The 16,866-nt window shown below is 40.9% G+C and overlaps 1 protein-coding gene across 10 annotated transcripts in view; it reads right to left on the bottom strand.

Moving 5' to 3' along the window:
* Positions 1 to 16,866, bottom strand: part of GRIP1 (glutamate receptor interacting protein 1) — a 791,276-nt gene that overhangs the window by 30,384 nt on the left and 744,026 nt on the right. For 7 of the 10 annotated variants that reach the window (XM_049883798.1, XM_049883796.1, XM_049883802.1 and 4 more), the window contains 4 exons: positions 7,552 to 7,708; positions 6,011 to 6,122; positions 5,838 to 5,882; positions 1,309 to 1,542 (listed from right to left, as the gene is read on the bottom strand). In XM_049883798.1, coding sequence (XP_049739755.1) covers positions 1,309 to 1,542; positions 5,838 to 5,882; positions 6,011 to 6,122; positions 7,552 to 7,708 — 548 coding nt within the window. The remainder of the gene's footprint in view (positions 1 to 1,308; positions 1,543 to 5,837; positions 5,883 to 6,010; positions 6,123 to 7,551; positions 7,709 to 16,866) is intronic. The other 3 variants (XM_049883804.1, XM_049883799.1, XM_049883805.1) reach the window with 1 other exon arrangement.

A 16,866-nucleotide genomic window follows, 5' to 3' on the forward strand; every position in this document is an offset into this window, starting at 1 on the left:
CTGAGCTGAAACCTGTCCTCCATGGGTGACCCTGCTGGTATCTGAATACCAGTGGCATAGCTTCCAGCAACACAGCAACACGCAAGCCCCCACAGTACGACAAACTGACAGACAGGTGGGGGATAAGGTAGTCGGGGATACCGAAAAAGGAAAAGGGAGTGGCTTGACTGTTACCTTCTCTCAGTCTGACATTTATTTACTCTTCCTGGTGAGACAACTAATCTTTGGTTAATAGATTATTAACTGCATGGAGGGTCTTGGTTCTCAAGAAAATTGGGCTGGGATTTTTACTATCTACACGCCTTTGTGTATTACCAGAACATAAAGCATTAGATATGGTGGTGGTGGAGAAAAGAAAAACTAAGATACCTTCCTACCACCGCTCTCTTTGGGCCAGAAAAAAAAAACAAAACCCACTGCCATCAAGTCGACTCCCACTCCTAGCAACCCCACAGGGTTTCCAAGGGCTCCACAAATACTCACTTTCATAACCCATTGCTGTTGAATTGATTCTGACTCACAGCAACCCTATAGGACAGAGTAGAACTGCTCGTAGGGTTTTCAAGGAGCGGCTGGTGGATTCGAACTGCCGACCTTTTGGTTAGCAGCTGAACGCTTAACCACTTCGCCATCAGACCTCCATCATAAGTGTTGTTTAAACTCTGCTGGCTCCTCTACCATTCAGCTCTGTGCGCAATTGTGCGTTTTCTTCCATGAATTAAAGGGAGGCAACTATTCACATGTCATAGACAAGGAAAGAAACAGCCAGGGCTTAGTCTGTCCTTGCCCAAGACATCTAAATTATGTCTCTGTCTCAAAGAGACCTTCATGTCCCCTGGATAACCCAACCTTCTACTGATAAGTTTTTAACTAAGACCTAAGCCTTCGCACATTAAACTGGAAATCTCCCTTTCAGTGAATTTATGAGTGTATTATGATGTTCAGAAAAATCCTCCCTCTCTTCCAATAAAGTTTTACAGAATAATAGACCAGTTCATCAAAGCTCCAGGTGACAACGGAGTCTTAAACTTTTAAAAGAAGATTTGGTCCATCTTATTTTTATATATTTAAATATATTTTTGATAAATACATTGCTTGAAAGCCAGTTGATAATGTTTTCTAGAATAATCTCCCAGAGATCATGTTTTGAGAACAAGAAGGTCTCTGCAGACCTGCTGCTAAGCTCTGACTTCTTTCCTTGGCTGAGCCCACAGGAAAATGTCATTACTCTCCTTGCATCAGGACGTTCACACTGTGCAGAATGATTACTCAATTTGACCCCAAGGAAACAGAAGAAAGCTTACTGACCTTATGTAGCTCCACAGGAGTCGGGGACATGATATCCTTCATTTCTTGCTTCATTTTTCTCAGGGTTACAGACTTCCTGCCCACATCTGAGGGCAGGGTGTTGCTTCGAGTCGTTTGGCTATAGTGCGGTCGAGAGGTGCTCCGTTCCTGGAAGCTGGCCTGTCGCCCCAGTTGACTGCGAGGTGTTGGGGCCTCGTGATTCAAACTCATCGTGCTCCCCGACATGATTGTTGCCTGTGGCATTGACAATTTTCAGAAACAATTAAGCCAGGGACTAAAGAAAGTGTCTGGTTGCTCAACATTAAGCACAGTTCTCCCTTTGCCCAGTCAAAATACAGTCTCTTCAGGGCATACCCAAAGGCTGGAGAATGGATGTACTAATTGAACTATGAAAGGCTGGGGAAATTCTTTGCAAGTGACATTTATAACGCACATCTCAAATTTAATTTAAGTACTTAAGCTACTGACTTTATTTAATCAAATACCACCCCTGGCAGTTTTGAGGCAAATTGAAAAGCTCTAATATTTGCTTACTGCAATCTACACTTCAAGCATTAGCTTTCTATGGCGTGGCCTCTAACAGGTGGAATTCACGAGGCCGCCTTCAACAGATCTTACAGAAATGAACTAAGAACTTCCCAGTGGGGGCCAGGCTGTCTCTTTCTGCAGCGCTGCCTCCAGCTCCAACTGGAGCTAACACTTGGCTGGGAGGGGGTTACTGATACAAAGGAGAGGGATTCTCCCCAGTGCTGCCTGCTGAGCACTTGTATGTTGTCTTTTTCCTTTGGCCAAGTGGCCTGCCCCAGAAGCTTGTAGATCAGTAGGCCTCCACATCATTTGGTGAGGGTCAGTGTGTCTTAGACATAGCTGTCGTGTCAGATCTATGGAGAAGTTAAAAAGTATTCGTTATTGAATTCAACCCTTTGCTAAAAAGCTGTTTAAGACTTGGATTGAATTTAACAATTGAAATGGGAAGTCTTCTCAGTTTCAAATGTTGTTTTTTGTTTTTTTTGTTAGTTGCTGTCGACTTGATTCTGACTCATGGTGATTAAATGTGTGAAGAGTAGAACTGTTTTAACAGGGTTCTCAAGGGTGTGACCTTTATGAAGCAGATTGCCAGGTCTGTCAGGTGCCTCTGGGTGGTTTTGAACTGTCAACCTTTTGGCCACTAGTTCAGTGCCTGTTTGCGCCACCCAGGGTCCCCAGTTTCAAATACGTTCCCCAAATAACAGAAGGAATGGCAAGATTAGATCTCAAATATGACCGTGTTTCAGAACCGAAACATAAAAAGGATGTGAAAGCAGTATCATGTTGGGATATTCATTTCCCATGCTTAGAAGATGTTAAAATTTTGAAAATATGACTATAGCTAGCTCTATGGTCCTAGATGTGATAGCTATATAAACTAGCATAAGTAAGTATGACTTAAATAATGGGAACAGAAAACAAGTTCCATATACTGTGATTGGCTGCATGGTCTACTTGTTTATATTAATACTCATGCAACTAACAACAGAAGCTTAATTTATTGAATAATGAGAATGTTTTCACTCATTTTAAGCCTCACAACTCTAGGAAGTAGGCACTGTTATTTCTAATTTAAAGGTGAGGAAACTGAGGCACAAAGAGGCTGACTTACTTAAGGTCACTGAGCTAGTAAACCTGCCAAAGCACTATTAAAACTATTGAGAGCACACTGCAAAGTGAATAGCGTTTTCATTTGTCATGTCTCTGAGATTTTATAATTCCAAGATTCACTTGGTGTTCAGGTATACATGTGTCACTAATAAGATACTTTGAATGACAGCTAAGTATTGGCACACATGGACATTAAGTCTTTTGGAAAACAAAACACAAAAAATAAATATCAATATCCTGACCAGATTGGTTATTTCCCTGATAATTTTAAAAACAAAAGTTATTATTGTAAAAAAAAAAAAACCTTATGATTATGGAGCATTAACATGCTGAATGCCGTATGTATGTGTGTGTGTGTGTAGAACACCAATTATTACTCGTGAAACCCTATAGGGTAGCTATTACAATTATTATACCTTTCATTTCAGTTAAGGAAAGGAATGCCTAGATGATACGCAACTTGCCCTCAGAGTTGGGGGTTGGAACCCTAACAATCTGTTACCAGAACCCTTGCTTTTGACTACCAGGCTATATTGCTTCTCAGTCTTAGGTTGAACCATATAACAATTTCATATGGTTCAACTTAATATTTAAACAAGTGCAAGGGTTATCTAGAGCCCTGGGGGCATGGTGGTTAAGAGTTCGGCTGCTAACCTAAAGGATGGCAGTTCAAATCCACCAGCCACTTCTTGGAAGCCCTATGGGGCAGTTCTACTCTGTTGTATAGGGTCACTGTGAGTTGGAATCAACTTGATGGCAATGAGTATAGGGGTTATCTATATTATGGTTTATTTCAGATAAGCACCCAATGATTGTTTTCTTACTGTGGTGACTATCATCTATTGTTTTCACCTACTTAGATTAATTATTTGCTTTGTTGATATCTAGCTTCTATATTCATCTCTTATGGGACCAGCAAGAAATACTTTGAAAGTCAAATCAATGCTCATTAATCAAGAAATGGCAAAATAATAATAGAGTTAATTTTTATTGAACATTTATTAAGTGTTATAAACTGTGTTAGGTGTCATATAAGCATTAGCTCATTATACTCCCAATATTTTAGAGAAGAAATATCTGCTAAGAAGGGTTAAGTAACTTGCCCAGTCTTCTAGTTAGAATTTTTCCTCTTTGTTAAAACTATGCATTTTCAGTGCTAAAGTTGAATTAAAATTATTGCTAGCAATAGGGAAAATACAAAATTAATTCATTTTCATATCAATTCTAATCATTTTTGGTCTTAGCTAATCTTCTGCATTTATTACTGTTATAATGTGCTTTAATTTTTAATACTGTACTGGATATAGATTTCATATACAGAAATCTAGTTCCAATATTATTTTTTTAATATAACTGTACTTTCAATCAAGGGGTTGGAGTTCATTTAAACTAATAAAGAATATTTATTGTACATGATAAAAATTATATATCAGTTAACTTATTTATGAATTCCCCAGTCATTTGTCCTAGCTTAAGACTTTAATTTCTCTTTGGTTTATAAATTCAACTCATTTCTTTTCTGCACTTATGATTTCAAGGGCCACACCTGCCTCAAACTAGGTTAGAGAAAACTTACAGGTTATTGCAACTTAATTTCTATGATGATGGATGTTGTTTTCATAAGACAGTTCAATTTCTAGGTGAAAATACAACCTCATCGTATTACTTTCTACATCATCTTTTTACTTTATGTAAAAGAAGCTATCAGAAGAATAGCTTCAAAAGAGAAGTATCAGAATTCAAAATACAAAAGATGTACAAGCCAGAACAAGCTTTCAAAAGCAGGGGTATGTTCAGGAATTACTAATCGTTCGTGCTAATTTTTCAGTTTGGGCCCCTTTACCTGATCATTCTACATACAGGAAGTGGTAAAAGCTTAAATAAGCCATCTGATACTTATACATTCTATTCTTTTTGAAACTTGCATAAAAAGGAATCAATTGCTAACATCTTGATTTATTTAAGTTTTTTGGATTATCCATCTCCGGGTCCTTTAACTGTGCTCTGAAGCTGAAATTCATGCCAGGTAAGACCATGATGTTTACAAATTCAAACTAATATTTTTCTTTATAATTCTCTTTGCAGATTCACAAACATTAGGATCACACAAAATATCCACGCATGCAATCGAGAAGCAAAATAATATAAAGATGAGTAACCATTTTGGAATTGCAATAGTTTCACCCAGTTATGCCATTCACATTCCTTACAGTGACCTGGGGACCCCATATGACATCAAAATAAAAATGAGATTTTTGCCACTTTATTTCTTACAGCTCAGAAAATTTAAAAGAACATAAAAGGAAACAGTCCAGGACTTCCCAGACCAAAGCGTGAATTCTGTCAGCAAATTCATGGCTTTGACTCAAGAACTCACCAGGAGTTGGGCTATTATACTCCATCTCACTCCTCCTCGAATTCACACTAAATTATAATATGGAATCAGGATTTTCAATTAACAGGGCAGTAGTATGTAATATTTTGGCTGCTTATAAAACAGACCAGCCTTTTTCACCAGCTATATTAGCATTTACTTTAAGGGCAAAATACATAAAATTTCCTCTTATGTTCCTCTTAACGATCAAATTAACTTCTATACCAGGTACAAATGAAAACATGCCAAAGACTCCTTTCTAAAGCAATTAAGAGAATGAGACGCGCCACTGCTGGGAGACTTAGCTTGCTTCTTAGCGGTTTGGAGGGAAACAGTCAGGTACAGTCAGGGTTAGCGGGGAGCAATGGCAGAAGCCACAAGTCAGTAAGCTTGGGAGGTGGAAATAGGGAAATAAATACTTTCAACTGCATTATATAAAGTCAAATCGCTTTCCAGAAGGCAAGAGGGGAGGGAAGGCAGCTTCACAAGCAAAAATATAAACATAAAGGGTAGGTACCAAGAGAGTCATGTTTCTCAAAGACAGACGCCTGTCAGCTTTCTCCTGTGGAAAGGGGTTAAAGCCTTTAAATGAACTGGTGTGATAAATGCAAAAGAAAAAGGACCAAAAAAAAAAAAAAAAAAAAAAATGAATGTAGAAACGATAAAATTAAGTAGCAGGACTGAGGCTACCTCGAGTTCTCTCAGAATTCCTGACTGTCCACAGGTTTCTAAATCCTCCAGCGCTTGAGACCAGAAATTCTCCTCCTGCTCCGCCTCAGCACCGTCAGGAGCCCCTGCAAAACTGTTGTCAAGAAGCACAGTCTGGGTTAAGAACTTTCCAAACGTGATTTCTTTTTCCTGTGTCCAGAATCTCTCTCCTTCACCTCACACACAACATAGAGACAGACTCATTTTGGATCTGGGTTTCTTCCAACTGTGAACTCCAAGTAAAGCCAGGTCCAGTGTAAGGATGGTTTGTTGCTGGGTGCCACTGAGTCAATTTTTGACCCACAGTGACCCAATGTGACAGGCTAGAACTGTTCCATAGAGTTTCCTAGGCTATAATTTCTAGGGAAGAAGCCTTGGTGGCACAGTGGTTAAAGGTTGGCAGCTTAAACCCATCAACCGTTCTATTGGAGAAAGATGTCGCAGTCTGCTTCCACAAAGATTTCTGCTTTGGAAACCCTATGGGCAGTTCTACTCTGTCCTATAGGGTCGCTATGAGTTTGAATTGACTTGACAGCAAGAGGTTTGGTTTTTTTTTTTTTAGTCTTTAGGGGTATAGATCGCCAAGTCTTTTCTCCTGAGGAGCTGAGAAGCCACTAGGTGGTTTAGAACCATCGACCTTTCCATTAACAGCCAAACTGCTTAACCATTGCACCACCAGGGCTCCTTACTGTTGTTTTAAGAAACACAAAGTGTTGTGAAAAAGGAAATGATGGATCACAGTCTTACTAACTGAATTTCAGAATATTCATGGATCCTGCTGAATGAGCTGTACCAACATGGCACTGTGTCGGAATATTTTTCAGCTGCTGTATCTACAGGGAAAGATTAATCTAAATCTAAATTTTCTCTAACATAGAGAAAAATGTTTTTTCCACATGTTATGAGCATCACTGTAAATCAATTAAGTGCTATCACTGTTTATGAATTTCCTTAAAATATTTTTGTGAGGAACAAAATGCCAAAATATACTTCTCAGTTAAAAATATGTGGCCCTCAAAGTATCTTTATTTATTTATTTCAAATGTAACTTAGAAGCCCTGGTGGCACAGTGGTTAAGAGATACAGCTGCTAACTAAGAGGCTGGCTGTTCGAATCCACCAAATGCTCCTTGGAAGCCCTATGGGGTAGCTCTGCTTTGTCCTGTGGGGTCGCTATGAGTCAGGATTGACTCGACGACAGTGGGTTTTTAATGTGAAACTACCTTCTAAGAGAGAGGAAAGGGGGCTAGTTGTCACCAAGTGAGGACACACAGTACAGAGGCCTATTTTGCCAAGTGCTGCTACTATTTCATTAGGGGAACCCAACTCTTGCTTTGTGTGTGGTGGTGCCCAGGCTGTAGACAGGCACAAGTTTTAGATTCCTGCCATGTGGCCAGGATGGGCAATGACAGCAGTTTCAAGAAGCCTGTGCCAACAGTCTGTGCCCCTGGAACTCAGGAAGTCAGATCTGGCCTATATTATCACAGTCATCTTTGAAACGGCAGCAATGGATGAGAACCTTACCCACTGGCTGTGGACCGGTCCCAGTCTTCATTACTCAGCCCCACATCTGGGTAGGTCTGGCTTCGTGGCTTAGTGACCGGGGACAAACTGCCTCTCTGTTTCGGACTCCTCCAGTCATAGGTGTTAAAGTTGTATCCTGAGGCCTGAAAGCCAGTGCCTAAAACATAAACAAGGGGTCACAGTCTGCTTTTGAGAACACCTGAAGAAAGACCTGTTTAGTAACGTGGTATCTTTCATAGTTTATGTTATTTTGTTGAAGGGGGCAGACTGTAGCTATATTTGGGATCATGACCATTAAGATAATATTACAATCTTACATTCAAAGCACATTCACACATATTATCTCAACTGACTCTTACAGTAACCCTGAGGTAAGATTCTTAGACCCACATAGGAGCGGCCACTGCTGTGGTCTGTGCTTCATATGGCTCCTGCTCTCCTCTGTCTGAGCAAGAAATCGGCTGGGCCAAGAGGATGTGCCCACCAGAACTGCACCCACCCCTTTCTAGAGCAAGCTCCAGAAAGTCAGAGCCCTGAATTTCTTGCCCAGATGGCTCTATGTCCAGCTGTAGGGAGTGTGAGGGCATCTTACCCAAGTCTGCCCTCCTGAGAATGGAATTTTTTACTGGATGTGGATCCCAGACCTAAGAGCGGCCAAGGGACAGCTGGTTATGGGGGTGTGGATGGAGCCTGGACATGGCCGGTAAGTGCCTATAAATGTTCGGAGTGGGCCTGAGGACTGCTTAGTCCAATGAGAAATGACATTGTTAGCAAGAATGGGGGTCGAAAACAACAGCAACAACAATATCAAACACAGGTTATTGTGTTGTTACTTGCAGCTGAGTTGACTCTAACTCATGGTGACCTTATGCATAATAGAATGAAACGTTGGCCAGTCCTGTTCCATCTTCATGATTGTCGACATGTTTGCATCTTCCAGCACTGTATCAAACAATGCTCTGTTGTGATCTGTAAGGTTTTCATGGCTGATTTTTGGAAGCAGATCACCAGGCCTTTCTTCCTAGTCTGTCTTAGCCTGGAAGCTCCACTGAAACTGTCTACCATGGTTGACACTGTTAGTATTTGAAATACAGTGGCATAGCTTCCAGCATCGTAGAAATGTACAAGCCACCCCAGTAAAACAAACTGACAGGCAGGTCAGTGAACACACAGTGGTTGCTTTTTATGGACCCAGGACTTCAGTAAGTGCTTTATTTGTATCACTTTAATTATTCTTCATAACCATCTTTGAAGGTAGGTACTAATAACATTTGCATTTTACAGATGAGGATACTAAAGGCTTAGGACAGTATTTAAGTACCGGGGTACTCGCAAATTTGCCAGGGGTTCCAGGCATAATTATGGAGACTCAGTTTCCAGGTCCTCAAGTTCCATATGAACTTCTTCCCAAAACTTACCTAGCCGAGAAAGTGCCCGGGGTCTGAGGTCTAGGTCTCCTTTCTTACTTCCCCCTTCACAGTTGTCCTTTTCTTACTTTTCAAATTTCTCATCCATCTCAAAAGTTTGATAGAGCTTTGCCTGGGGGCATAAAAACTCTCAGCCTCTAAGTCAAGGCATAACTTGAGAAAACGTCTCTCCTGAGAGAAGGTCTCTTGGGAGAAGCGCCTTATTTCAACCAGGCACAGTCTCATGGCAAGGCTTTTTGCTCCTCTTCTCATCTATCTCTGTCTCTTAGAATTAAAATTCAGAAGTACTAGCGAGAGTTGTCAGGGTTGGAAGGATGGTGTATTATTATGTTTATTTGAATTGCAAAATGAAGACTGACTTCTTTTCTGACAGGGAGTTAAGTTTGATTAGCTTGATGGGTGAGACAGTGAGGACTGGCTTTGGCAATTAGCTTATATAATGGATGGTTTCCCCGAATTTGAATGAGCTCAATCTGTGGCTTCAAGATTTTGACAAAGATATATTTAAAGCATATGCACAACAAACTGGAAATTACAGTATTTGTGGGTATTTGAATTTTGGGAACAAATTTTAGATAACAACTTTAAATGTGCGATGCGATATGCAGGCTTTCAAAAAATTAGGGGGGAGGCTGAAATGGGACCAGGAGCTTGATTTCGGTCTGACTGTATAGCTTGTACTATTAATCACCAAATACTGCTTCATCTAACACTTCAGGTTGTGGCCCATTTGTGTGTGTATATACATACTGGGTGGAGCCCTGGGGGCACAGTGGTTAAGAGCTCAGGCTGCTAACCAAAAGGTTGGCAGTTTGAATCCACCAGCTGCTCCTTAGAAACCCTATGAGGCAGCTCTATTTTGTCCTATAGAGTCACTATGAGTTGGAATCGACTCAATGGCAATTAAAAAAAAAATTATTTTATGTACTGGTTTTCAATATAACATATGTTTCTAACTGTGTTTAACAAACACCTAATATAGCAAACATGCCTGTGCCCATTCTTCATGTATATTAAATGACCTGATCATGTAAAATGATGTCTCAGTGACATCCCTGCTATCCTCCCCATTCACTTTCTCTCCACTTGTTAGGCCTACAGTGACATCCTTGCTACAACTTGAAACCAGTTGCCGTTGAGTTAACCCAGGCCCATGGCAACCCCATGCATATCAGAGTAGAACTGGGCTCCATAACGTTTCCGATGGCTGACTTTTCACAAGTAGATCACCAGGCCTTTCTTCTGAGGCTTCTCTGGGTGGACTCGAAGAACCTCAATCCTTTCAGTTGCAGCTGTGCAAGTTAACCGTTTGCACCACCTAGGAACTCCTGCTACAAGTTAGAGCTCAGGAAAAGTAGAATGCCCAAAGGACAAAATACTCTGATCAAAAGGATTATATCTCAAGAACCCAGGGAAATGCCTAGAGTCACACGAAGGAAATACACCATGAACTTTCTATATTAGAACACCAAGGATTAGAAGTGTGGCCAGCCACTTGGGGAGAAGTCTTATATGATGAATGTGCACTTTTCTGACAAATGTGTTGAATTAAGGAAGCACACACAAACCTTCTCTTCAAAGACAGTGTCATGGATTGAATTGTGTTCCCCAAAAATGTGTCAACTTGGCTAGGCCATGATTCCCAGTATTGTGTGGTTGTCCACCGTTTTCTCAAATGATATGATTTTCTTGTCGTTGTTGTTGTTAGGTGCCGTCGAGTCGGTTCCGAATCATAGTGACCCTACGCACAACAGAATGAAACACTGCCTGGTCCTAAGCCATCCTTACAATCGTTGTTATGCTTGAGCTCATTGTTGCAGCCACTGTGTCAATCCACCTCGTACTCTGCCAAGCATGATGTTCTTCTCCAGGGACTGATCCCTCCTGACAACATGTCCAAAGTACGTAAGACGCAGCCTCACCATCCTTGCCTCTAAGGAGCATTCTGGCCGCATTTCTTCCAAAACAGATTTGTTCTTTTGGCAGTCCATGGTATATTCAATATTCTTCGCCAACACCACAATTCAAAGGAGCCAACTCTTCTTCGGTCTTCATTGTCCACTTTCTACAAGCATATGATGTGACTGAAAATACCTTTTTTTGGGTCAGGCACACCTTAGTCTTCAGGGTGACATCTTTGCTCTTCAACACTTTGAAGAGGTCCTTTGCAGCAGGTTTACCCAATGCAATGCGTCTTTTGACTTCTTGACTGCTGCTCCCATGGCTGTTGATGGTGGATCCAAGTAAAATGAAATCCTTGACAACCTTCAATCTTTTCTCCATTTATCATGATGTTGCTCATTGGTCCATTTGTGAGGATTTTTGTTTTCTTTATGTTGAGGTGCAATCCATACTAAAGGCTGTGGTCTTTGATCTTCATTTGGTTGGATTGCCTTTCTTGGGAATAGGCATAAATATGGATCTCTTCCAGTCAGTTGGCCAGGAAGCTGTCTTCCATATTTCTTGGCATAGAGGAGTGAGCACCTCCAGTGCTGCATCTGTTTGTTGAAACATCTCAATTGATATTCCATCAGTTCCTGGAGCCCTGTTTTTCGCCAATGCCTTCAGAGTAGCTTGGACTTCTCCTTTGGTACCATCGGTTCCTGAACGTATGCCGCCTCTTGAAATGGTTGAACATCGACTAATTCTTTTTGGTATAATGACTCTGTGTATTCCTTCCATCTTCTTTTCATGCTTCCTGCATTGTTTAATATTTTCCCCATGGAATCCTTCACTACTGCAACTCGAGGCTTGAATTTTTTCTTCAGTTCTTTCAGCTTGAGAAAATGCTGAGTGTGTTCTTCCCTTTTGGTTTTCCATCTCCAGCTCTTTGCACATGTCATTATAATAACTTACTTTGTCTTCTCGAGATGCCCTTTGAAAGCTTCTCTTCAGTTCTTTTACTTCCTCAATTCTTCCTTTTGCTTTAGTTTCTCGACGTTTGAGAGCAAGTTCCAGAGTCTCCTCTGACACCCATCTTGGTCTTTTCTTTCTTTCCTGTCTTTCCAATGACCTCTTGCTTTCTGCATCTATGATGTCCTTGATGTCATGCCACAACTCGGCTGGTCTTCAGTCACTAGTGTTCAATGCGTCAAATCTATTCTTCAGATGGTCTCTAAATTCAGGTGGGATATACTCAGGGTCATATTCTGGCTCTTGTGGGCTTGCTCTGATTTTCTTCAGTTTCAGCTTGAACTTGCATATGAGCAATTGATGGTCTGTTCCACAGTCGGCCCCTGGCCTTGTTCTGACTGATGATATTGAGCTTTTCCATCGTCTCTTTCCACAGATGTAGTCAATTTGATTTCTGTGTGTTCAATCTGGCGAGGTCCATGTGTATAGTCGCCGTTTATGTTGGTGAAAGAAGGTATTTGCAATGACGAAGTTATTGGTCTTGCAAAATTCTATCATTCAATCTCTGGCATTGTTTCTATCACCAAGGCCATATTTTCCAACTACTGATCCTTCTGCGTTTCCAACTTTCGCATTCCAATCGCCAGTAATTATCAATGCATCTTGATTGCATGTTTGATTAATTTCAGACTGCAGCAGCTGATAAAAATCTTCTATTTCTTCATCTTTGTCCCTAGTGGTTGGTGTGTAAATTTGAATAATAGTCGTATTAACTGGTCTTCCTTGTAGGCATATGGATATTATCTTATCACCGACAGCACTGTACTTCGGGATACATCCTGAAACGTTTTTTTTGATGATGATTGCAGCTCCATTCCTCTTTGAGTCGTCGTTCCCAGCATAGGAGACTATATGATTTTGTAATTCAAAATGGCCAGTACCAGTCCATTTCAGCTCACTAATGCCTAGGATATCGATGTTTATGCGTTCCACTTCATTTTTGACAATGTCCAATTTTCCTAGATTCATACTTTGTACATTCCAGGTTCCGATTATTAATGGATGTTTGCAGCTGTTTCGTCTCATTTTGAGTCGTGCCACATCAGCAAATGAAGGTCCCAAAAGCTTTACTCTATCCATGTCATTAAGGTCGACTCTACCTTGTGGAGGCAGCTCTTCCCCCATCATCTTTTGAGTGCCTTCCAACCTGGGGGGCTCATCTTCCAGCACTATATCAGACAATGTTCTGCTGCTATTCATAAGGTTTTCACTGGCTAATGCTTTTCAGAAGTAGACTGCCGGGTCCTTCTTCCTAGTCCTTCTTCCTAGTCTGTCTTAGTCTGGAAGCTCAGCTGAAACCTGTCCTCCATGGGTGACCCTGCTGGTATCTGAATACAGGTGGCATACAGCAACACACAAGTCCCCACAGTAGGACAAGCTGACAGACACGTGGGGGGATTTTCCTGTGTGTTGTAAATCCTACCTTTATGATGTTAGTGAGGCAGAATTAGAAACAGTTATGTCAATGAGGAAGAATTCAATCTACAAGATTGGGTTATGTCTTAAATCAATCTCTTCTGAGGTATAAAAGAGAGGAACCAGCAGAGAGACATGGGGACCTCATATCACCAAGAAATAAGACCCAGGGGAATAGCACATCCTTTGGACCTGGGATACCTGCACTGAGAAGCTCCTCAACTGGGTAAGATTGATGACAAGAACCTTCTCCCAGTAAGGCAACAGAGAAAGCCTTCTCCTGGAGCTGGCACCCTGAATTCGAATTTCCTGGCTTCTAAACTGTGAGAGAATAAATTTCTGTTTGTTAAAGTCACCCACTTGTTGTATTTCTATAATAGCGCCACTAGATAACCAAGACAGTGAGTGACTAGGTAACATTCTATTTTATCCTGGCTCCCTCTAAAAAGCTACCCACTTTCTCCTCCCAAGCCAAATAAACACCCCCAAATATATGAAGTCTCACTTCTTGTGATACAGAAAGAATTAGGGAAGACTACATCTCACTTTCCTTAACTGGCTTTAGACATCCAAGAACCAAATGTTAAACTAAACAATAGTGTCCTCCTGGGGGTATTGTTTTCTGATAAGCATTAAACTCATATGACCATTAAGTTCCCTGGGGGAAATTTTAACATGTTTTTGACCAAGCAGATTAACTTTTCGATTTTTCTTCCAACTGTGGTTTGTAAGTAGTTGTTGGTGTCCTGGACGAGACTATGTTTGAGCAGATGTGCAATCTTATTACTAGGAAAATAACAACCCCAAAAGGCATGTCTGTCCATAACAAGGATGCTTTGTTTTAATAAGCACTATTAAGTAGTTATTGCATTCCAATAGAGCAGGAAACAAAAGGGGATAAAATTGAAATCTCTTTGGGTCAGGGGGAGAGTTAGATCTGAGTCTAGTCCCAGCTCTGTCCTAGTCCCAGTGATGCTGACATAAGGACTGAAGAAAAGACCTAGGTTCAAATCCCAGCTCTGTGTCTTCTCAGTTTTTTAGCATTGGAAAATTAACCTCTCTGTGTCTCAGTGTAAAATGAGGATAATGATATGTACCTCACAGGGTTACTATGAGAACGAAGGACAATACTATCTATAAACATACTTAGGAAAGTGCCTAGAGCACAATCAGTTTTTAATGAGCAAAGATGTCCATTTTTTTACTATTTACTGAGCCCCGCAACCTCTTAAAATCTCAGTTTCTACATCCAGAAAATAGGAAGACCAGGAAAGGACAGTAATTCTCAGCATTATTAATTTGGTAAACATTTAAGTGCCTCTTAAGTGTTTTTTTTTTTTTTTTTTTTTTTAAGTGTAGGTACTACACCAAACAAAAAAACAAAAAAACCCAAACCTGTTGCCATCGAGTCGATTCCAACTACAGTGACCCTATAGGACAGAGTAGAACTCTCCCATAGAGTTTCCAAGGAATGCCTGGTGGGTTTGAACTGCCAACCTTTTTGGTTAGCAGCCATAGCTCTTAACCACTACTCTACCAGGGTTTCGCAGGTACTACAGGAGGGGCTGAAATGAAACGATAAATAAAACAAAGCTTCTGCCCTCAAAAACTGCACAGCTTAGTGCATGTATGGGAGAGAAAGGAGGAGAAACAGGTATATAAAAGGAGTTCTAACAGTGTGATGTGATAAAAGCTCTCTGTTTAGCCTGAACACACTGATATGGAAGAAGAGGGACCTGCTGGGGGTCAGAACGTGGGTCAGAAAGGTGACAAAGGGAAAGTGACAAATCATCTTGGAATTAAGAGGATGACTTTGCATCTATGAGGCAGAAGTGCTGGGAAAGATGGTGTAGGTCTAGCAGAAGAAAGACCTGGCTGGCAAAGGTGCAGTTATGGTGAACCCTGTCCCTTCTCCTGCTTCTATTAGTGGGTTTCTGTCCCACTTCAAAGGAGACAGCAGTATTCTAGGAATGCTTCTGGTTCCACTTAGCACCTGTTCTTATTCCTCCCCACAGGGGGAGCAGTGACTTCCTAATTTGTGAGTTTTGAAAGAACACCGAGAATGTGCACTCAGCGCCCTTGGCTTTCTCTGGACTCACGCTCTCCACTGCTGCTGTGCTGTGTGGTGTGCAAACCTGACTCCCTGAGTTCAGTGGGGCAGGGAGGCCAAGATTGTACAGTTAGCTGGCTACAGCAAACTATTAGTTACCTATCAAAATATTTATTTTCTCTTTTCCTCAGTTCCAGATTACTAGTTTTCAGTTGGGCATTCTGCTGCTCAAAGGAAGACTGTATTTTTTAGCCTCCCTTGAAGCCAGGTGTAACCATGTGAAAAGTTCTTGCCAGTGGTATGTAAATAGAACTTCTGGGAAGGTTCATTACAATGCTCTTTCTTCCTGCCTGGAATGTAAATGTGATAGTTGGAGTCCCAGTAATTATCTTGGACCAAAAGGTGATCCCAAAGATGAAAGCCAAGTGGCTAAGCATAATGGAGTAGAAATAGGAGAATGGACCCCTGAGGACACTGTGTAAACATATAGCAGCTCTGAAATACCTACTTTATTATCTAAGTCACTGTAATATTAGGGTATGGAGTCCCATTCAGCTGAACCAAATCCAACTGACATGCTGGCTTAGGGTTTCCTCTGTAGATCTGACTTGCCCTTCATTTATATGAGTCCCAACATATAGACTTGATTTGGGGTAGGGAAATGATAATCCTGATTCTGGTTTCAGGTCAGAGACAGCTTTTCTAGAAGCAAACAAACAAAAAACAAAACCTGATATTTTAATCTATAAAAAAAAAAATCTATAGCTGACTGCTATTTCCATTTTTTAATTGATTCAGAATTGATAAGAAGAATGGATGGATTAATATATAAAACACCTAGTGATAGCAAGTTACCGAAGACTAAGGTGTGCTTAGAGAACAGTGAGAAGTTTAGGGTGTGTAGAATAAAGACTATAGCCAGGAGGTGTTAAGGAGCCCTGGTGGCACAATGGTTAAGTGCTTGGCTGCTAACCAAAAGGTTGGTGGTTCAAACCTACCCAGCTGCTCCAAGTAAGGAAGACCTGGCAGTCTGCTCTCATAAAGATTACAGCTTAGAAACCCTATGGGGGCAATTCTACTCTGTCACATGGGGCTGCTATGAGTCAGGGTCGCTGTGAGTCAAAATCGACTCAACAGCACCTAACAACAATAACAAGCAGGTGTCAGAAGAGATTGATAAAGTAGGTTGGGACAAGATTACAAAGAACTCTGCGTTTTAGGCTGAGGACCACTGACTTTATCCTAAAACAATTATTATTATAAAAAAATTTTTTTTTTTTTTTGTTAAGGGAGTGGCAAGATAAGATTTGAACTTGAATTTTAGGAAGATGAGTGCTAGTAATGTAAAGTGGTAAAATACTTCAAGTAAGGTGATGAGTGAGGAAGTGGGTACAGTATTTCAGGCCTGATGAAGGCTTTTAACAAAGGCATTGGCCACGGAGAGATGTGGAAATGTTAAGCTAGTAGAAAGTAGGAAGATGCTTGGCTCCTGATGATACTGCAGAACTA

This window comes from Elephas maximus, chromosome 4, assembly GCF_024166365.1.
Source record: "Elephas maximus indicus isolate mEleMax1 chromosome 4, mEleMax1 primary haplotype, whole genome shotgun sequence".
NCBI classification, from domain to species: Eukaryota; Metazoa; Chordata; class Mammalia; order Proboscidea; family Elephantidae; genus Elephas; species Elephas maximus.